Source organism: Triticum urartu, chromosome 7A, assembly GCF_056163025.1.
Source record: "Triticum urartu cultivar PI428250 chromosome 7A, HENAU_Tu73, whole genome shotgun sequence".
Lineage (NCBI taxonomy): Eukaryota > Viridiplantae > Streptophyta > Magnoliopsida > Poales > Poaceae > Triticum > Triticum urartu.
Genome location: NC_141879.1, coordinates 645,382,876 through 645,406,712, shown reverse-complemented (window position 1 = coordinate 645,406,712; position 23,837 = coordinate 645,382,876). Strand labels below are relative to the sequence as shown.

Below are 23,837 nucleotides of genomic sequence, written 5' to 3'. Positions count from 1 at the left end.
AGTACCCACTATACCATGCTCCATTAAAAGAAATTATGTGAAAACTGCTTTATGTGATCTTGGAGCCAGTGTTAGTGTTATGCCTCTCTCTTTATATCGTAGACTGGATTTGAATAAGTTGACACCTACTGAAATATCTTTGCAAATGGCTGATAAATCAACTGCTATACCTGTCGGTATTTGTGAGGATGTGCATGTGTGGTTGCAAATGTTACTATTTTAACGAACTTTATTATTCTTGATATTCCCGAGGACGATAGTATGTCTATTATTCTTGGAAGACTCTTTTTGAATACTGCATGGGTTGTTATTGATTGCACTAAAGGCAATGCCACTTTTCATGTTAATAGTAATGAGCATACGATACACTTTCCGAGGAAACAACCTCAAGTCCACAGTATCAATTCTATTGGAAAAATTCCATCGATTATTTTTGGAGGTTTTGAATTTCCTCTTCCTACTGTCAAGAAGAAATATGATATTCTTATTGTTGGGGATGTGCATATCCCCATTGAGGTAACCTAGTGTTATTCGAAAATTCTCTGGTTCCATGTTATCCGGAATGAGTTTGTTAACAAGACTTGATCGACCTTGTTAATGGATTCCTTTTGATGATCATGAGATGGATGAAGTTAGAAAACACAACTCTCTGTACCCTCCTTTTACTTTCTATTATTTATATTAAATAAAGAAAAAATAGTAATTTCTGTCTGTTTTCTAATTATCCGTGTAATATAAAAATATCCCGAAAATAAAAGTTCTCCAAATGCCCTGAAATTTAAATATGATTTTTTCTGAAATATTTGAGAATATTTTGCACTGAGAACATAGCAGGGGGGCATCCACCTGGCTATGAGGGTGGAGGGCGTGCCCCCCCCCCGCCTCGTGGGCCCATGGTGGCCCTCCTCCACTTATTCCTGCACCCACACACTCCTTCTTCCTCCCACAAACACCATTATCCAGCTCAAGCACGAGTTCTAGCTCATTTTGCTGCGATTTTCGATCTCCTTGCTGAAAGCACCTCTCACAAAACTGCTTTAGGGTATTGTTCCTTGGTACGTGACTCCTCCATTGGTCCAATTAGTTCTTGTTCTAGTGCTTTATTCATTGCAAATTTGTGCTGCCTAGGTGACCATGTTCTTGAGCTTGCATGTCAAATTTATATGGTTCCAAGTAGTTTTGATGCGTGATATAGGCTCTAGGCACTTGTAGGAGTAGTTGTTATCAATTTTGTTGAGTTTGGTTCACTTTTATTTTGAAGTTACTAAAAATTTCAGAATTTTTCAGAAAATAATGGAGAGATTTTTGAGGGGCTCATCGAGTCGAAGCTCGAAGGAAAAGCAAAATGAAGAAGCAAAGAAGCCCAAATATAATCTGCCTCGCATCGCGGAGGTTCGGCCGTGTGAATGGCCTTGTGATGATTTCTTGAGAGCAGCCCGGATTTATGATGATTTCTATGAATTGGTTGAGAATGCGGGCCTCACCGCCTTCCTCCACGACCAGCGCGAACAGTATCTCTTACTCACCAATATCTTTGTGTAAAACTTTCATTTCCATGCTAGGAACTCACCACCTACGTTGGAATTTTATTTATATGATGAGCACAAGGAGATGTCACTTCATGATTTTTGTCGGGTTTGTTTGATCCCTTTCGAGAGCATCATAGAGGAACCACATCGCGGCGATGTGGATGGGTTTATTGATACCATCACTGTAGGGGAAACGAGGAAGGTTTTCGATGCACGAACTACTAGTATACACTTTCATGTTCTATGTTACTTTGCTATATTTGCTAGTAGATGCTTAATTGGGCATAGAAACTGTGGAAACCTAAGTGCCCCTGATATTGTTATTTTGTGCCATGCCTTATTTCGTGATGACACATTCAGCATGGGTGCTATTATTGCAAAGCGGTTAAATCTTAACCGTACTAAGGGCCCCGTCTTTGGAGGCATCTTTGCCTCGCGCCTAGTTGCACATTTTAACACCCATTAGGCATTATGAGAAGGAAGAAAAATTGCTGCCTCCTATTTATTTAGATTATAAGAGTATGGTAGCACACGATTTTATTGTTAAGAATAGGGGAAATGAGCTCAAATACAAATTGTTCTTTGATAAACATCATCCTGAGACTATTACCCTGCCTGCTCCTTCCTTGTTTGATTTATCTACAGGCAAGTACCATGTTCCGTTGGAGGCTATTCACGCCTACCGGAACCCTACATCAGCCACAGAGCCAGAGTCGAAACCACAAGTTGATCCTCCACGACAGTATAATTACTAGTGGGATCCGGAGATGATTTCCAACCAGTGGCAATCAGAGTCTTCTTCTTCGCAGTACAACCCCAACTATTACTTTGGATATCTGCCAGGCCAGCCGTGGCCAAAGACTAACTTAGGCCAAAAGCCTAAGCTTGGGGGAGTACGTATTTCTCACCGACGTTACATTCATGTTCACACACTCATTGTTAGATGTCGGTGCTTATAATTTTTCATTGTATCATACATGCTAGTTTATTTTCTCTTTTTATGCTTTCTTCTTGTGTGTTTAATAAACATTAAGAAAAAAAATAGTTGTAGCTTTTAGCTAGTTTTAATTTCCATGCATGTAGTAGTAATTAAAAAGAAAAGCCAAAAAGATTTCTTGTTCTTCTTTTTGCTTGTTGGGAGCTTTCCCATGTAAATAGTTTTATTTCTTTTCTTTTCTTTGGGGGTCGATAGGAGAAGACCATGATTAAATTGTTAAAATGGCTCTTACATGCATTATTGTTGATCTGACAAAAGAGCCCATATTGCCTTGTCTTCTCCTGTTTATTGAATGCTTGCAGATTTCAGCTTAGTCCAATGCACGCGCACTATTATTATTATCCACATCGTTCGATCGTGCAAGTGAAAGGCAATAATGATGATTATATGATGAACTTATTGAGATGAGAAAAGCTGGTATGAACTCGACCTCTCTTGTTTTTGTAAATATGATTAGTTCATCATTCCTGATTCAGCTTATTATGAATGAACATGTTTGCAATGATAATTAGAGATTATAGTTGCTTATGCCATGCTTAATTAGCAAGGAGCTTATAATGGTTTACCTTGCGTGCCAACATGCTATTAAAATGGTTGCGATGTGGTATGATAGGGTGGTATCCTCTTTTGAACGATTCGAGTGGCTTGACTTGGCACATGTTCACGCATGTAGTTGAAACAAAACCAATATAGCCTCTACGATATTTATGTTCATGGTGCATTATATCCTACTCATGCTTGCATTCGGTGTTGATTAATTTTAATGCATGTTCATGACTGTTGTCACTCTCTAGCTGGTCGCTTCCCAGTCTTTTGCTAGCCTTCACCTGTACTAAGCGGGAATACTGCTTGTGCATCCAATTCCATAAACCCCAAAGTTATGCCATATGAGTCCACCATACCTACCTGTATATACGATATCTACCTGCCGTTCCAAGTAAATTTGTATGTGCCAAACTCTAAACCTTCAAATAAATATCATGTTGTGTATGCTCGAATAGCTCATGTATCAACTAGGGTTGTCTGTATCTTCCATGTTAGGCGGGTTATTCTCAAGAGGAGTGGACTCCGCTCCTCACTCACGAGAAAATGGCTGGTCACTGGGATGCCCAGTCCCATGCTTTATGCAAATTAAATCAAAATAATTGCAAACAAAACTCCCCCTGGGACTCTTGTTAGTTGGAGGCACTCGTTGTTTCGAGCAAGCCATGGATTGATGCTTGTTGGTGGAGGGGGAGTATAAATTTTACCATTTTGTTTGGGAACCGCCTATAATGTGTGTATCATGGAAGATATCGCTATCTATTGGTTGTTATGTTGACAATGAAAGTATACCACTCAAAATATTATTCATCTCTATTTCAAAACCGAGCTCTGGCACCTCTACAAATCCCCTCTTCCCTCTGCGAAGGGCCTATCTATTTACTTTCATGTTGAGTCATCATCCTCTTATTAAAAAGCACCAGTTGGAGAGCACCACTGTCATTTGCATTCATTACTGTTAGTTTACATTGAGTATGACTTGACTGGATCTCTTTTACCATGAATTAAAATGTCTAGTCAGTCCTTGATCTTTAAAGGTGCTCTGCATTTATGTTTTGCGGTCTCAAAAAGGGCTAGCGAGATACCATCTTGTTATATCATATTATGATTGTTTTGAGAAAGTGTTGTCATCCGAGATTTATTATTATTGCTCGCTAGTTGATTATGCCATTGATATGAGTAAACATGAGACCTGAGAGTTATTGTGAATATGGTTAGTTCATAATCTTTGCTGAAAACTTGAATGCTGGCTTTACATATTTACAACAACAAGAGCAACCATAGTTTGTAAAAGTTTTTCTTTATCACTTTCAGTTTGTCAACTGAATTGCTTGAGGACAAGCAAAGGTTTAAGCTTGGGGGAGTTGATACGCCTCCATCGTATCTACTTTTCCAAACACTTTTGCCCTTGTTTTAGACTCTAACTTGCATGATTTGAATGGAACTAACCCGGACTGACGCAGTTTTCAGCAGAATTGCCATGGTGTTATTTATGTGCAGAAACAAAAGTTCTCGGAATGACTTGAAACTCCACGGAGCGTATTTTTGGAAATAATAAAAAATATTGGCAAAAGATCAAGACCAGGGGGCCCACACCCTAGCCACGAGGGTGGGGGCGCGTCTGCCCCCTGGGCGCGCCCCCTACCTTGTGGGCCCCCTGGAGCTCTTCTGACCTCAATTCCAACTCTATATATTCGTGTTCGAAGAGAAAAAATCAAGGAGAAAGATTCATCGCGTTTTACGATACGGAGTCGCCGCCAAGCCCTAAACTCTTTCGGGAGGGCTGATCTGGAGTCTGTTCGGGGCTCCGGAGAGGGGAATCCATCACCATCGTCATCATCAACCATCTTCCATCACCAATTTCATGATGCTCACCACCGTGCGTGAGTAATTCCATCGTAGGCTTGCTGGACGGTGATGGGTTGGATGAGATTTATCATGTAATCGAGTTAGTTTTGTTAGGGTTTGATCCCTAGTATCCACTATGTTCTGAGATTGATGTTGCTATGACTTTGCTATGCTTAATGCTTGTCACTAGGGCCCGAGTGCCATGATTTCAGGTCTGAACCTATTATGTTTTCATGAATATATGTGAGTTCTTGATCCTATCTTGCAAGTCTACAGTCACCTACTATGTGTTATGATCCGGCAACCCCGAAGTGACAATAATCGGGACCACTTCCGGTGATGACCGTAGTTTGAGGAGTTCATGTATTCACTATGTGTTAATGCTTTGGTCTGGTACTCTATTAAAAGGAGGCCTTAATATCCCTTAGTTTCCGCTAGGACCCTGCTGCCACGGGAGGGTAGGACAAAAGATGTCATGCAAGTTCTTTTCCATAAGCACGTATGACTATATTCGGAATACATGCGCAGATTACATTGATGAATTGGAGCTAGTTCTGTGTCACCCTAGGTCATGACTGTTACATGATGAACCGCATCCGGCATAATTCTCTATCACTGATCCATTGCCTACGAGCTTTCCATATATTTTTCTTCGCTTATTTACTTTTCCGTTGCTATTGTTACAATCATTACAAAATACCAAAAACATTACTTTTGCTATCATTACCTTTTGCTACCATTACCACTACTAAAATATTAATTTTCTACTAAATACCTTGTTGCAGATATTAAGTTTCCAGGTGTGGTTCAATTGACAACTCAGCTGCTAATACTTGAGAATATTCTTTGGCTCCCCTTGTGTCGAATCAATAAATTTGGGTTGAATACTCTACCCTCGAAAACTGTTGTGATCCCCTATACTTGTGGGTTATCAATCGCAGAAACTTGATTTTCTTGTTACGATGATTTTTCACTTCACTCTGAAATTCTTTGAACTTTTCAAATGTTTCAGACTTATGTTTCATTAAGTAGATATACCCATATCTGCTCAAATCATCCGTGAAGGTGAGAAAATAACGATATCCGCCACGAGCTTCAATGTTCGTTGGACCACACACATCAGTATGTATGATCTCCAATAACTCTGTTGCTCGCTCCATTGTTCCAGAGAACGGTGTTTTAGTCATCTTGCCCATGAGGCATGGTTCGCAAGTACCAAGTGATTGATAATCAGGTGATTCCAGAAGTCCATCGGAATGGAGTTTCTTCATGCGCTTTACACCAATATGACCAAAATGGCAGTGCCACAAATAAGTTGCACTATCATTATCAACTCTGCATCTTTTGGATTCAATACTATGAACATGTGTATCACTACTATCAATATTTAGCAAAAATAGACCACTCATCAAGGGTGCATGACCATAAAAGATATTACTCATATAAGTAGAACAATCATCATTCTCTGATTTAAATGAATAACCGTCTCACATCAAACAAGATCCAGATAAAATGTTCATGCTCAACGCTGGCACCAAATAACAATTATTTAGGTCTAAAATTAATCCCGAAGGTAGATGTAGAGGTAGCGTGCCAACGGCGATCACATCGACTTTGGAACCATTTCCCACGCGCATCATCACCTCGTCCTTAGCCAATCTTCGCTTAATCCGTAGCCCCTGTTTCGAGTTGCAAATGTTAGCAACTGAACCAGTATCAAATACCCAGGAGGGAGAGGGAAGTGGGGAGGGAGAAGGAAAGGGGGGCGCCGCCCCCCCTCTCCTACTCCAATTCGGACCGGGGGGAGGAGGCGCGCGACCCACCCTGGCTGCCCCTCTCTCTCTCCACTAAGGCCCATATGGCCCATTACTTCTCCCGGTAGGGTTCCGGTAGCCCTCCGGCTCTCCGGTTTTCTCCGGAATCACCCGGAACACTTCCGGTGTCTGAATATAGCCATCTAATATATCAATCTTTATGTCTCGACCATTTCGAGACTCCTCGTTATGTCTGTGATCACATCCGGGACTCCGAACTAACTTCGGTACATCAAAAACTCACAAACTCATAATATAACTGTCATCGAAACCTTAAGAGTGCGGACCCTACGGGTTCGAGAACAATGTAGACATGACCGAGACACATCTCCGGTCAATAAGCAATAGCGGAACCTGGATGCTCATATTGGCTCCTACATATTCTATGAAGATCTTTATCGGTCAGACCGCATAACAACATACGTTGTTCCCTTTGTCATCGGTATTTTACTTGCCCGAGATTCGATCGTCCGTATCTCAATACCTAGTTCAATCTCGTTACCGGAAAGTCTCTTTACTCGTTTCGTAATACATCATCTCGCAACTAACTCATTAGTTTAAATGCTTGCAAGGCTTATGTGATGTGCATTACCAAGAGGGCCCAGAGATACCTCTCCGACAATCGGAGTGACAAATCCTAATCTCGAAATACGCCAACCCAACATGTACCTTTGGAGACACCTATAGAGCTCCTTTATAATCACCCAGTTATGTTGTGACGTTTGGTAGCACACAAAGTGTTCCTCTGGCAAACGGGAGTTGCATAATTTCATAGTCATAGGAACATGTATAAGTCACGAAGAAAGAAATAGCAACATACTAAATGATCGGGTGCTAAGCTAATGGAATGGGTCATGTCAATCACATCATTCTCCTAATAATGTGATCCCGTTAATCAAATGACAACACATGTCTATGGTTAGGAAACATAACCATCTTTGATTAATGAGCTAGTCAAGTAGAGGCATACTACTGACGTTTGGTTTGTCTATGTATTCACACAAGTATTATGTTTCCAGATAATACAATTCTAGCATGAATAATAAACATTTATCATGATATAAGGAAATAAAATAATAACATTATTATTGCCTCTAGGGCATATTTCCTTCAGTCTCCCACTTGCACTAGAGTCAATAATCTAGTTCACATCGCCATGTGATTCAACACTAATAGTTCACATCACCATGTGATTAACACCCATAGTTCACATTGTCATGTGACCTATACCCAAAGGGTTTACTAGAGTCAGTAATCTAGTTCACATCGTTTATGTGTTTAACACCCAAAGAGTACTAAGGTGTGATCATGTTTTGCTTGTGAGATAATTTTAGTCAACGGGTCTGTCACATACAGATCCGTAAGTATTTTGAAAATTCTATATCTACAATGCTCTGCACGGAGCTACTCTAGCTAATTGCTCCCACTTTCAATATGTATCTAGATCGAGACTTAGAGTCATCCAGATCTGTGTCAAAAACTTGCATCAACGTAACTTTTTACGACGAACCTTTTTGTCACCTCCATAATTGAGAAATATTTCCTTATTCCACTAAGGATAATTTTGACCGCTATCCAGTGATCTTCTCTTAGATCACTATTGTACCCCCTTGCTTAACACAGTGTAGGGTATACAATAGATATGGTACACAGCATGGCATACTTTATAGAACCTATGGATGAGACATAGGGAATGACTTTCATTCTCTTTGTATCTTCTGCCGTGGTCGGGCTTTGAGTCTTACTCAATTTCACACCTTGTAACACAGCCAAGAACTCTTTCTTTGACCGTTCCAATTTTTGAACTACTTCAAAATATTGTCAAGGTATGTACTCATTGAAAAAAAAAACTTATCAAGCGTCTTGATCTATCTCTATAGATCTTGATGCTTAATATGTAAGTAGCTTCACTGAGGTCTTTCTTTGAAAAACTTCTTTCAAAACACTCCTTTACGCTTTGCAGAATAATTCTACATTATTTCCGATCAACAATATGTCATTCACATATACTTATCAGAAATGTTGCAGTGCTCCCACTCACTTTCTTGTAAATACAGGCTTCACCGCAAGTCTGTATAAAACTATATGCTTTGATCATCTCATCAAAGCGCATATTCCAACTCCGAGATGCTTGCACCAGTCCATAGATGGATCGCTGGAGCTTGCACATTTTGTTAGCACCTTTAGGATTGACAAAACCTTCAGGTTGTATCATATACAACTCTTCTTTAATAAATCCATTAAGGAATGCAGTTTTGTTTATCCATTTGCCGGATTTTATAAAATGCGGCAATTGCTAACATGATTCGGACAGACTTAAGCATAGATACGAGTGAGAAACTCTCATCGTAGTCAACACCTTGAATTTGTCGAAAACCTTTTTGCGACAATTCTAGCTTTGTAGATAGTAACACTACTATCAGCGTCCGTCTTCCTCTTGAAGATCCATTTAATCTCAATGGCTCGCCGATCATTGGGCAAGTCAATTAAAGTCCATACTTTGTTCTCATACATGGATCTAATCTCATGTTCTCATACATGGATCTAATCTCAGATTTCATGGCCTCAAGACATTTCGCGGAATCTGGGCTCATCATCGCTTCCTCATAGTTCGTAGGCTCGTCATGGTCAAGTAACATGACCTCCAGAACTGGATTACCGTACCACTATGGTGCGGATCTCACTCTGGTTTTACCTAAGAGGTTCGGTAGTAACTTGATTTGAAGTTACATGATCATCATCATTAGTTTCCTCACTAATCGGTCTAGTAGTCACAGGAACAGATTTCTGTAATGAACTACTTTCCAATAAGGGAGCAGGTACAGTTACCTCATCAAGTTCTACTTTCCTCCCACTCACTTCTTTCGAGAGAAACTCCTTCTCTAGAAAGGATCCATTCTAAGCAACGAATATCTTGCCTTCGGATCTGTGATAGAAGGTGTACCCAACTGTCTCCTTTGGGTATCCTATGAAGACACATTTCTCCGATTTGGATTTGTGCTTATCAGGATGAAACTTGTTTCACATAAGCATCACAACCCCAAATTTTAAGAAACAACAACTTTGGTTTCTTGTCAAACCACAGTTCATATGGTGTCATCTCAACGGATTTAGATGGTGCCCTATTTAACGTGAATGCAGCTATCTCTAATGCATAACCCCGAAACGATAGTGGTAGATCGGTAAGAGACATCATAGATCGCACCATATCTAATAAAGTACGGTTATGACGTTCGGACACACCATTATACTGTGGTGTTCCAGGTGGCGTGAGTAGTGAAACTATTTCACATTGTTTTTAACTGAAGGCCAAACTCGTAACTAAAATACTCTTCTCTACGATCAGATCATAGAAACTTTATTTTCTTGTTATGATGATTTTCCACTTCACTCTGAAATTCTTTGAACTTTTCAAATGTTTCAGACTTATGTTTCATCAAGTAGATATACTCATATCTGCTCAAATCATCTGTGAAGATTAGAAAATAATGGTACCTGTCGCGAGCCTCAATATTCATCGGACCACATACATCATTATGTATGATTTCCAACAAATCTGTTGCTCGCTCCATTGTTCCGAAGAATGGAGTCTTAGTCATCTAGCCCATGAGGCATGGTTCGCAAGCATAAACTGATTCATAATCAAGTGATTCCAAAAGCCCATCAGCATGGAGTTTCTTCATGCGCTTTACACCAATATGACCTAAACGTCAGTGCCACAAATAAGTTGCACTATCATTATTAACTTTGCATCTTTTGGTTTCAATATTATGATTATCTGTATCACTACGATCGAGATCCAACGAACTACATTCATTGGGTGTGTAACCATATAAGGTTTTATTCATGTAAACAGAACAACAATTTATTCTCTTACTTAAATGAATAACCGTATTACAATAAACATGATCAAATCATATTCATGCTCAACGCAAACACCAAATAACACTTATTTAGGTTCAACACTAATCCCGAATTTATAGGGAGTGTGCGATGATAATCATATCAATCTTGGAACCTCTTCCAACACACATTGTCACTTCACCCTTAACTAGTCTCTGTTTATTCTGCAACTCCCGTTTCGAGTTACTAATCTTAGCAACTGAACTAGTACCAAATACTGAGGGGTTGCTATAAACACTAGTAAAGCATACATCAATAACATGTATATCAAATATACTTATGTTCACCTTGCCATCCTTCTTATCCTCCAAATACTTGGGGCAGTTCCGCTTCCAGTGACCAGTCTGCTTGCAGTAGAAGCACTCAGTTTCAGGCTTAGGTCCAGGTTTGGGTTTCTTCTCTTGAGTAGCAACTTGCTTGCTGTTCTTTTTGAAGTTCCCCTTCTTCTTCCCTTTGCCCTTTTTCTTGAAACTAGTGGTCTTATTGACCATCAACACTTGATGCTCCTTCTTGATTTCTACCTCCGCAGCTTTCAGCATTGCGAAGAGCTCGGGAATAGTCTTATTCATCCCTTGCATATTACTGTTCATCACGAAGCTCTTGTAGCTTGGTGGAAGTGATTGGAGAATTATGTCAATGACGCAATCATCTGGAAGATTAACTCCCAATTGAATCAAGTGATTATTATACCCAGACATTTTGAGTATATGCTCACAGACAGAACTGTTCTCCTCCATCTTGCAGCTATAGAACTTATTGGAGACTTCATATCTCTCAATCCGGGCATTTGCTTGAAATATTAACTTCAACTCCTGGAACATCTCATATGCTCCATGACGTTCAAAACGTCGTTGAAGTCCCGATTCTAAGCCGTAAAGCATGGCACACTGAACTATCGAGTAGTCATCAGCTTTGCTCTGCCAGACGTTCATAACATCTGGTGTTGCTCCAGCAGTAGGCCTGGCACCCAGCGGTGCTTCCAGGACGTAATTCTTCTGTGCAGCAATGAGGTTAATCCTCAAGTTACGGACCCAGTCCGTGTAATTGCTACCATCATCTTTCAACTTTGCTTTCTCAAGGAACGCATTAAAATTCAACGGAACAATAGCACGGGCCATCTATCTACAATCAAACATAAACAAGCAAGATACTATCAGGTACTAAGTTCATGATAAATTTAGGTTCAATTAATCATATTACTAAAGAACTCCCACTTAGATAGACATCCCTCTAATCCTCTAAGTGATTACGTGATCCAAATCAACTAAACCATGTCCGATCATCACGTGAGATGGAGTAGTTTCATTGGTGAACATCGCTATGTTGATCATATCTACTATATGATTCACGCTCGACCTTTCGGTCTCCGTGTTCCGAGGCCATATCTGTATATGCTTGGCTCGTCAAGTATAACCTGAGTATTCTGCATGTGCAACTGTTTTGCACCCGTTGTATTTGAACGTAGAGCCTATCACACCCGATCATCACGTGGTGTCTCAGCACGAAGAACTTTCGCAACGGTGCATACTCAGGGAGAACACTTCTTGATAATTAGTGAGAGATCATCTTAAAATGCTACCGTCAATCAAAGAAAAATAAGATGCATAAAAGATAAACATCACATGCAATCAATATAAGTGATATGATATGGCCATCATCATCTTGTGCTTGTGATCTCCATCTTCGAAGCACCGTCGTGATCACCATCGTCACTGGCACGACACCTTGATCACCATCGTAGCATCGTTGTCGTCTCGCCAATCTTATGCTTCCACGACTATCACTACCGCTTAGTGATAAAGTAAAGCATTACAGCACAATTGCATTGCATACAATAAAGCGACAACCATATGGCTCCTGCCAGTTGCCGATAACTTGGTTACAAAACATGATCATCTCATACAATAAAATTTAGCATCATGTCTTGACCATATCACATCACAACATGCCCTGCAAAAACAAGTTAGACGTCCTCTACTTTGCTATTGCAAGATTTACGTGGCTGCTACGGGCTTAAGCAAGAACCAATCTTACCTACGCATCAAAACCACAATGATAATTTGTCAAGTTGGTGCTGTTTTAACCTTCGCAAGGACCGAGCGTAGCCACACTCGGTTCAACTAAAGTTGGAGAAACTGTCACCCGCTAGCCACCTTTGTGCAAAGCACGTCGGGAGAACCGGTCTCGCGTAAGCGTACGCCTAATGTCGGTCCGGGCCGCTTCATCCAACAATACCGCCGAACCAAAGTATGACATGCTGGTAAGCAGTATGACTTATATCGCCCACAACTCACTTGTGTTCTACTCGTGCATATAACATCAACACATAAAACCTAGGCTCGGATGCCACTGTTGGGGAACGTAGTAATTTCAAAATTTTCCTACGCACACGCAAGATCATGGTGATGCATAGCAACGAGAGGGGAGAGTGTGATCTACATACCCTTGTAGACCGACAGCGGAAGCGTTAGCACAACGCGGTTGATGTAGTCGTACGTCTTCACGGCCCGACCGATCAAGCACCGAAACTACGGCACCTCCGAGTTTTAGCACACGTTCAGCTCGATGACGATCCCCGGACTCCGATCCAGCAAAGTGTCGGGGTAGAGTTCCGTCGGCACAACGGCGTGGTGACAATCTTGATGTACTACCGTCGTAGGGCTTCGCCTAAGCACCGCTACAATATTATCAAGGATTATGGTGGAAGGGGGCACCGCACACGGCTAAGAATATGATCACGTGGATCAACTTGTGTGTCTAGGGGTTCCCCCTGCCCCCGTATATAAAGGATCAAGGGGAGGAGGCCGGCCGGCCCCTATTGGCGCGCCAGGAGGAGTCCTCCTCCTAGTAGGAGTAGGACTCCTACTAGGAGGGGGAAGGAAGTGGGGAGAGAGAAGGAAAGGGGGGCGCCGCCCCCCTCTCCTAGTCCAATTCGGACCAGGGGGAGGAGCTGCGTGGCCCACCCTGGCTGCCCCTCTCTCTCTCCACTAAGGCCCATATGGCCCATTACTTCTCCCGGTAGGGTTCCGGTAACCCTCCGGCTCTCCGGTTTTCTCCGAAATCACCCGGAACACTTCCGGTGTCCGAATATAGCCGTCTAATATATCAATCTTTATGTCTCGACCATTTTGAGACTCCTCGTTATGTCCGTGATCACATCCGGGACTCTGAACTAACTTCGGTACATCAAAAACTCACAAACTCATAATATAACTGTCATCGAAACCTTAAGCGTGCGGACCCTATGGGTTCGAGAACAATGTAGACATGGCCGAGACACGTCTCCGGTCAATAACCAATAGCGGAACCTAGATGCTCATATTGGCTCCTACATATTCTACGAAGATCTTTATCGGTCAGACTGCATAACAACATACGTTGTTCCCTTTGTCATTGGTATTTTACTTGCCCGAGATTCGATCATCGGTATCTCAATACCTAGTTCAATCTCGTTACCGGAAAGTCTCTTTACTCGTTTCGTAATACATCATCTCGCAACTAACTCATTAGTTGAAATGCTTGCAAGGCTTATGTGATGTGCATTACCGAGAGGGCCCAGAGATACCTCTCCAACAATCGGAGTGACAAATCCTAATCTCGAAATACGCCAACCCAACATGTACCTTTGGAGACACCTGTAGAGCTCCTTTATAATCACCCAGTTACGTTGTGACGTTTGGTAGCACACAAAGTGTTCCTCCGGCAAACGAGAGTTGCATAATCTCATAGTCATAGGAACATGTATAAGTCATGAAGAAAGCAATAGCAACATACTAAACGATCGGGTGCTAAGCTAATGGAATGGGTCATGTCAATCACATCATTCTCCTAATAGTGTGATCCCGTTAATCAAATGACAACACATGTCTATGGTTAGGAAACATAACCATCTTTGATTAATGAGCTAGTCAAGTAGAGGCATACTAGTGATGTTTGGTTTGTCTATGTATTGTCAAGTAGAGGCATACTAGTGCTAAGCTAATGGAATGGGTCATGTCAATCACATCATTCTCCTAATAGTGTGATCCCGTTAATCAAATGACAACACATGTCTATGGTTAGGAAACATAACCATCTTTGATTAATGAGCTAGTCAAGTAGAGGCATACTAGTGATGTTTGGTTTGTCTATGTATTCACACAAGTATTATGTTTCCGGATAATACAATTCTAGCATGAATAATAAACATTTATCATGATATAAGGAAATAAAATAATAACATTATTATTGCCTCTAGGGCATATTTCCTTCAACAACAACTTTATTATTGCCTCTAGGGCATATTTCCTTCACTTATTACTTCCCAATGCCTTCCCCTAGGCCCAAATCATGGTGAAGTGTCATGTAGTCGACGTTCACATAACACCACTAGAGGAGATACAACATACATCTCATCAAAATATCGAACGAATACCGAATTCACATTATTACTTATAACAATACTCCTCCCATGTCCTCAGGAACAAACGTAACTACTCGCAAAGCACATTCATGTTCATAATCAGAGGAGTATTAATTATCGTTAAGGACCTGAACATATGATCTTCCACCGAATAAACCAACTAGCAGCAACTACAAGGAGTAATCAACACTACTAGCAACCCACAGGTAGCAATATGAGGTTTTGAGACAAAGATCGGATACAAGAGATGAACTAGGGTTTGAGAGGAGATGATGCTGATGAAGATGTTGATGGAGATTGACCCTCTCTTGATGAGAGGATCATTGGTGATGACGATGGCTTCGATTTCCCCCTCCGGGAGGGAAGTTCCCTCGGCAAAATAGCTCCGCCAGAGCCCTAGATTGGTTATGCCCAAGTTTCGCCTCGAGACAGCGGCGCCTCATCCCGAAAGCTTCCTCTCAGTTTCTCTAGGTAAAAACCCTTCATATAGCAGAAGATGGGCACCGGGGGCCTGCCAGGTGGGCGGCAAGGCAGGGGCACGCCCCCCACCCTTGTGGCTGCCTGGTGGGTCTCCTCAGGTGCTTTCTTCGCCCAATATTTTTTATATATTCCAAAATAATTCTCCGTGAAGTTTCAGGACTTTTGGAGTTGTGCAGAATAGGTCTCTCGGATTTGCTCCTTTTCCAGTCCAGAAATCCAGCTGCCGACATTCTCCCTCTTCATGTAAACATTGTGAAATAAGAGAGAAAAGGCATGAGTATTGTACCATAATGCGTAATAGCAGCCCATAATGCAATAAATATCAATATAAAAGCATGATACAAAATGGACGTATCAATGCCAAGCATAGTTGAGATTTAGTGGGGGTGAAGGTTAGTCGAGATGCACCAGCAGTCACTAATTTGCTATTTGCTGATGATTCACTAATTTTGAAGAAAGCTAATGTTCATAAATGTTGCTTGTTTGAAGTCTATCCTGGATATGCACTGTGCTGCTTATGGACAACTTCTTAGCATGGAGAAATCAAGCATTTTCTTCAGCCCAAGCACTGATGTGAATATGAAAGCAAGCTAAGGTCTGCTCTTGCCTCAGCATCATGACTGAGGCCCTGAATGACAAGTACTTGGATCTCCCTGCCACACTTGGACTTGATAAGAGTGATAGCTTCCAATATTTGATTGATCGGTTAATTTTGAAACTCATAGGATGGAAGGAGAAGTGCCTATCATCATGAGGTAAAAAAGGTCCTTATTAAATCAGTTTCACAAGCAATACCAACTTATGCGATGTCCGTCTTTACAATTCCTTAAAAAAAATGCAAAGGAATCACAAATGCAATATCTCGTTCTTGGTGGGGTGATGACGCAACACATAGGAGGATGCACTGGTTTGCTTGGTGGAAGATGTGTATTCCAAAGAAGGAAGGTGGTATGGGATTCAGAGATATCCACTGCTTTAACCTTGCACTGTTGCCAAATAGGCATGGCGTCTTATTGGTAACCTTGACTCTCTACATGCATTGATTTTAAAAGCTAAATACGTCCCAGATGGAGACCTTATTAATGCAGTTTGAAAAAAAGAAAGTGTCCAACACTTGGCAAAGTGTCATGGCAGGAGTGGAAACACTGAAACGTGAACATATTTGTAGAGTTGGAGATGGAGCTCAAGTCAAGATTTGGGAGGATTCTTGGATTCCGCGGTCCCCATCAAGAAAGATAATTACACCAAAGGGAAAGCATCGTCCCTCACGTGTCAGTGATCTTATTGACCCTGCATCAGGCTATTGGGATGAACGAGTGGTTATGCAAACGTTCTGGCACATGGATGCTCAAAGGATACTTGCAATTCCCCTGCCCTTGAATGAAATGAAAGACTTTGTGGCTTGGAACCTAACAAAAGCGAGATTTTTTCAGTGAGGTCTACCTATCAGTTGGAGTGGGAGTTCCAATTTGGTAATAAACTGCAAATCTCTACAGGAATTCGAGGCCAAATGATATTTGGGATTTGGTCTGGAGTCTTCTTTGTCCATCAAAGATCAAAAAATTTATTTGGAGGGCACTCCATGGCGCTATTCCATGTTGCACTATTCTGGCTAATAAACACATTAAAATCAACCTGAGTTGTCCCGCATGTCCCTCTGATCATGATGATATAAAACATATGTTGTTTGATTGTACGTCAGTCGTGAAAGTGTGAAAGTTGCTCGGTATCTATGATGTCATTGAAAAAGCGGTTCTGGTTGACAAGGCAGGCAAAGCTATTCTGAAACACCCATTCTGTCTACGTGAGCAAGATTTCCATGTTCTCAGGTTGCCCAAACCGAAGGAAACAATGGCAACCACCAACAGATGCATTGTATTTATGGTATGAACATCGACTTATGGAGAAGAGACCCAAAGTGTTGCCCAAATTAGCCTGGCTCTGCAGGCTTTAGCGGCAAATTACAACATTTCATGTATCCCGAAGGCCAGTGTGAGGTCGGATGCTTGGATAAAACTAAGGTATGGCTATGTCAAGTTAAGTGTGGACGCTGGTTTCGATAGTGATACACTTGAGGGAACTATTGGAGCAGTCATACGCGACCATCATGCAAAGTTTATGGCAGTGGCACATGGAAAAATTGATATATGTTTTGACTCTTTCACAGCGGAAGCCATAGCAGTGAGATTTGCTATGAATCTTGCACGTATTGTTGGGTGCAGCAAGATCAAAATTAACTCGGATAGTGCGGACGTGATCACAGCCTTACTTGATGGATTTTCTTCTTCATTCGCTTCTGCTGCCTTCATGGACTGTTATTTTGTGTCTCTTGATTTCACCCTTCTGGTCTATGATCATTGTAATAAAGAGAGAAATTAGGTTGATCATGAACTAGCTATGATTGCTATGTTTTCTGCTCCGAACTTCTGGTTAGAATCTACACCTAAGACGATAATTCCTTTTAGTGTAACCGATGCCACAATCCTCAAATGAATAATGATGATTGTCAAAATAAAATTGGATTTGGAGGACTCAGGATTTTAATGTCCTATAAATAAATAACGGAAATAGTAACAGACGAATGTTCGCCAGGGAGAAACTGCTAGCGAACGATCCTATGATGCAGTTTGGATGACTTTTTAGACTCAGGTTCTCCGGACGCACTAAAAACTGCCAGGTTTTCCAAACGCACTAAAAAGTTATGCCATGGCAGTTTTACAAAAAAATCCACCCAGGTTCTCCAAACGCACTAAAAACTGCCTCACAAACGTTCGCAAATGTCATGTCGTGTGACGAACGTTTGCTAGATAACACCATCGCTCAATTATTCTCGATGTGACCCCTCAAAAAAAAGTTATCCTCGATGATGGTGTGTGCTCTACTTATTTGCTCTTAAAATTCTCAATTATTGTACAATATGAGGCAACTCCGCGTCTGAAAAAATTAGTCCAAGTCTCGGAGGGATCGATTGGGAAACAAACGAAGGGACTGTAAGTGACTCGCAGTACAGAAGTACGACTACTTCAGATTTGCCTACTGTCGTACATGCAGAGGTGCAGATGCAGATAAAGTAATGGGGCTGCAGCGGTGGCCAGTGGGTGGGTGAAGTTAGCGCAGAGAAGAGAACCAAACGCATCATTGAGTTTGAATGCCGAAACTACTACACGTACGACTATGGCTCTTCCGATTTGATGCAACATCCAGCCGTCGCTGGGCTGAGAGTCCAACTGACATACGTTTGATCTGCTTAGTCGGACAGAATTCGTACGTGAATTGTCGTACGTATAGCACGGTTGAGGCAGCTCGAAAAAAATCAGTGCAGCGTTCAGAGTAGTTCACGCACGTTCGATCTCGGGCATCAACGCTGGTGCTGCAGCTGCATCGGATCATGTCTCGATTGAACTGGGAGGCTGCGGAGGTCGGCGAGGTTCAGAAATCAGGAGCGAGCAGATGAATTAGGAACTCTTCCGTTTATATATCTCACTTTCTTTCTTTCTGCGTGGAAGCAAACATATATGCGGTTTACACGCCATTCACAGATGCTCGGGGAAGAGACCGAAACGGAGAAAGAGAGAGTCTGGAAAAGAATCGATAGACAGCAGAACAAAAATGTGCTACTATTAGTTCTATAATCAGTTGGGGGCCCAGCAGACGATGTGGTACGCCTTGTGCAGCTTCTCCTCCTCGGATCGCCTGGGCCGGGCAGCCCTCCCGACGACGGCCACACTGCCGCTCGTGGCCTGGGAGGAGGAGGAGGTGGAGGTGAGGGACGCCGGGACGGCGCGGCGGCCGGTGACGACAGCATGGTGGTAGAGCGAGCGGAGCGCGTAGTCCCAGCGGCACAGCCCCACCTGGTCCTTGAGCGCCTCCACCGCCGCCATGCTCGTCGCCACCACCATCGACACCCCCTTCTTGGTCGCCGACGAGCTCATCTATGTCCTGTGCTTCCTGTTGGAATTTTGCTAATAGGCCTTTGGCCCAAAGCCGAACTAAAATTCTGAAATTCTCTTGGTCCATTCATACACACATGTGAGTGGAGTGAGTGAGGCTAAAGTTTAGTCCCACATTGGAAGTTGAGAGAGAGTTGCACCTCAGCTCTTCTACCACTTGTATGAGCATGAGAAGAGGAGACCTACATGCGCGCTCCTCCTCCTCGCTCGCCTCGCCATGCCACGCCTCGCCTCGTCACGACGCGCCGTGGGTTGCGGGATTGAGCCGAGCCGAGGACAGAGCTATGCACGTTGTCTATATTTTTGCTGCATGGGAAAATTAATGAGTCATTAATTAATAATTAACGGACGCGTTAATTACTGAACCGTTTCCGATTCTTTTGGATCGTGATGACTCGGACGTGGGGTTTACTCCCACGACCTACCCGGCCCGCAATATATAGTCAGGCAGACGTCTACCCTAGCCGCCGCTTCGTATGGTTTCTCATCACCGTTCCAGATCATTGCGCCGCCAAGTTAGTCTTCTCCATCCCTCCTTCCGGCCTGCACCGCGAGAAGGGACAGCAGGCCTCCGGAACCCCGCCTCTCGTGATCCTGTATGGGAGAGGGGCGATCAGGTTTTTGGGGAGCGCACTCGCGCGACTGCTGGCAGCGACGACTTCGTGAACGACGACTTCTTCCCCGACCTCGGCAACCTCATCCTCGACGACATGGGCGACAACATCAACGCCGGCGGTGCTGCACCCGCTGCACCGTATGTGATTCTATCCTTCCTGTTCGAGATCGTGGTAGAATTCATGTTTCTAGTATGTGCCCTAGATGTGATATGTTTATCTGCTATGCTAGTTCGCATGATTAGTTTAATCTCTGCTGCTGTGGTCATGATTTATATTCTGTTTATTCGGATTAAATCTCGTAGTAATTTGCTCATATTTCCAACAATCCAAAAACCTGATTATAGGCAATTTACTCCGAGTGGTTTTGCTGCGCATCTGAAACCGCCTGCCTTTAAGGGGCGCAATATAAGAGGTGGCGCACGAGAGCAGTCTACTGGTTTCAGACCATGGGCTGCTATGATGCCACCAAGGGCAAGCCTGAGGGCGATCTTAATCCAGCACAGCTGGAAGCTTTTGAGAAGATCGATACCCTCTTTAAAGGCGCTTTTCTGAGTGTTCTTGATGACTCCATTGTGGATTCGTATATGTCGTTTGACAAAGGCAAGGACATGTGGGCTGCGCTCGAGGCCAAGTTTGGTGCCTCGGACGCCGGCAGCGAGTTGTACGTCATGGAGCAATTCTATGACTACAAGATGACTGATGAGCGCCCTGTTGTACAGCAGGCTCATGAGATACAGTCGCTCGCAAAAGAACTTGAGTACTTCAAGTGTGTGTTACCGGACAAATTTGTTGCCGGAGGCATCATTGCCAAGCTTCCACCTTCGTGGAACAATTTTGCTACTTCCCTGAAACACAAGAGACAGGAGTTTTCCGTTGCGGATCTCATTGGTACTCTTGATGTTGAAGAGAAGGCGAGAGCAAAGGACACACGTGCTCGAGTTGCTGAAGGAGGTTCTAGTGCCCACATGGTACAGAAGAAGAACTCCCAGCCCAACAAGTACAAAAACAATAAGAACAAAACTCAGGGCAAAGGCAAGTTTGATACAAAGAACAAGCCATCACATTCTACCAACTTCAAGAAGAATTCTCATAAGAAGGGGAAGGGACTTTGCCATGTCTGCGCTGATCCTAATCACTGGGCTCCAAAGTGTCCTAACCGCTTTGAGGAGCGCGAACATGAGAAGAGCGACAAGTCCGCTAATGTTGTCATCGGTGATACTGATATGAAGGAATCAGGGTACGGTATTTTTCCTACCATCCTTTCAGTATTTCAATCCCCTGATTGGTTAATTGACACCGGTGCCAATGTACATGTTTGTGCTGACGCCTCCATGTTTTCTTCTTACCAGACAACAGGGACTTCACCCGTGCTGATGGGGAACGGGTCACATGCCATCGTTCAAGGTGTTGGTACGGTCGATCTGAAGTTTACTTCGGGGAAGACTGTGCGTCTGAAGAACGTTCATCATGTGCCGTCCATTAATAAAAATCTCGTTAGCGGTTCCCGTTTATGTCGAAATGGTTTTGAGTTGGTTTTCGAATCCAATAAAGTTGTAATTTCTAAGTGTGGACAATTTGTTGGAAAAGGCTATGAGTGCGGAGGCTTGTTCCGCCTATCTTTGTCAGATATTTGCACTAAAGTTATTAATAATGTTTGCCACAATAATGAGTCTGATATTTGGCATTCGCGACTCTGTCATATTAACTTTGGTTGCATGACGCGGTTAGCCAATATGAATTTAATTCCGAAAATCTCTACTGTCAAAGGCTCCAAGTGCCAAGTATGTGTGCAAGCTAAGCAACCTCGCAAGTCCCAAAGGACTGCAGAGGCAAGAGACTTGGCGCCACTAGAGCTTATACATTCTGATCTTTGTGAGATGAATGGCGTGTTGACAAAAGGTGGAAAGAGATACTTCATGACGTTGATTGATGACTCCACTAGCTATTGTTATGTGTATCTTCTGAAATCAAAATATGAGGCTTTGACTTTTTTTAAAAACTATAAAGCTAAAGCAGAGAACCAACTTGATCAAAAAATTAAACGGCTTAGGTCCGATCGTGGTGAAGAGTATTTTTCCAATGAATTTGATCTGTTTTGTGCGGAACATGGTATAATCCATGAGAGGACGCCTCCCTACTCACCCCAGTCAAATGGGGTAGCCGAAAGAAAGAACCGAACTCTAACTGATATGGTTAACACCATGTTAGACACTTCGGGTCTATCCAAGGAATGGTGGGGGGAGGCGCTAATGACTGCGTGTCATGTCCTAAACCGAGTTCCCACAAAGCATAAGACCATGACTCCATTTGAGGAATGGGAAAGGAAAAGGTTGAAACTCTCTTACCTACGTACTTGGGTTGTTTGGCGAAAGTCAATATATCAATTCCCAAGAAGCGCAAGCTTGGACCAAAAACCGTGGATTGTGTTCTTCTGGGCTATGCTTTTCATAGCATCGGCTATAAATTTTTGATAATAAAATCTGAGGTATCCGACATGCATGTTGGTACGATTATGGAATCAAATGATGCAACTTTCTTTGAGGACATATTTCCTATGAAGGATATGTCGAGTTCATCAAATCAGGAGATACCTACTCCATCTAGTGAGGAATTCACTGTAATTCCTGAACCCACCATTGCGATGGAACACGTTGAGAATCCTGTTGAGGGTAACAATGGAACTCCTGTGAGGAGTAAGAGACAGAGGACTGCAAAGTCTTTTGGTGATGATTTCATTGTGTACCTCGTGGATGACACACCCAGGACTATTTCAGAAGCCTATGCATCTCCTGATGCTGACTACTGGAAGGAAGCTGTACGTAGCGAGATGGATTCCATCTTAGCTAACGGTACCTGAGAGATCACTGACCGTCCATATGGGTGCAAACCTGTAGGATGTAAGTGGGTGTTCAAGAAGAAGCTTAGACCTGATGGTACGATTGAAAAGTACAAGGCACGGCTTGTGGCCAAGGGTTATACCCAGAAAGAAGGTGAAGACTTCTTTGATACTTACTCACCCGTGGCTAGACTGACCACAATTCGGGTGCTACTATCACTGGCTGCCTCACATGGTCTTCTTGTTCATCAAATGGACGTTAAGACGGCTTTCCTTAATGGAGAGTTGAAGGAGGAAATTTACATGGATCAGCCAGATGGTTTTGTAGTACCTGGTCAGGAAGGAAAGGTGTGCAAGTTATTAAAGCCTTTATATGGCCTTAAACAAGCTCCTAAGGAGTGGCATGAGAAGTTCGAAAGAACATTAACTGCTGCCGGCTTTGTAGTAAACGATGGTGACAAGTGCGTGTACTATCGCTATGGTGGGGGCGAAGGAGTTATTCTTTGTATGTATGTCGATGACATATTGATCTTTGGAACCAAACTTGATTTAATCAAGGAGGTTAAGGATTTCTTATCTCGCTGTTTTGAGATGAAGGATCTAGGAGTAGCTGATGTTATCTTAAACATCAAGCTGTTGAGAGATGAGAATGGTGGGATCACACTGCTTCAGTCTCATTATGTGGAAAAGGTCTTGAGTCGTTTTGGGTATAGCGACTGCACGCCTTCTCCAACTCCATATGATGCTAGTGTGTTGCTTCGAAAGAATCGACGGATTGCTAGAGATCAACTGAGGTATTCTCAGATTATTGGCTCGCTTATGTATTTGGCGAGTGCCACGAGGCCTGACATCTCTTTTGCTATGAGCAAGCTGAGTCGGTTTGTGTCAAAACCGGGAGATGATCATTGGCATGCGCTT

The 23,837-nt window shown here is 42.7% G+C and overlaps 1 protein-coding gene across 1 annotated transcript; it reads right to left on the bottom strand.

Moving 5' to 3' along the window:
* Positions 1-19,148: 19,148 nt before the first annotated feature.
* On the bottom strand, positions 19,149-19,460 carry LOC125524577 (uncharacterized). Its single transcript, XM_048689610.2, has one exon. It carries the CDS (start codon positions 19,446-19,448, stop codon positions 19,149-19,151), a length of 300 nt encoding a protein of 99 aa, XP_048545567.2. The 5' UTR covers positions 19,449-19,460.
* Positions 19,461-23,837: the final 4,377 nt, after the last annotated feature.

What these genes read in the sequence shown, in the direction of transcription:
- LOC125524577 (XM_048689610.2), bottom strand. Translation starts at nt 19,448, where the DNA reads ATGAGCTCGTCGGCGACCAAGAAGGGGGTGTCGATGGTGGTGGCGACG.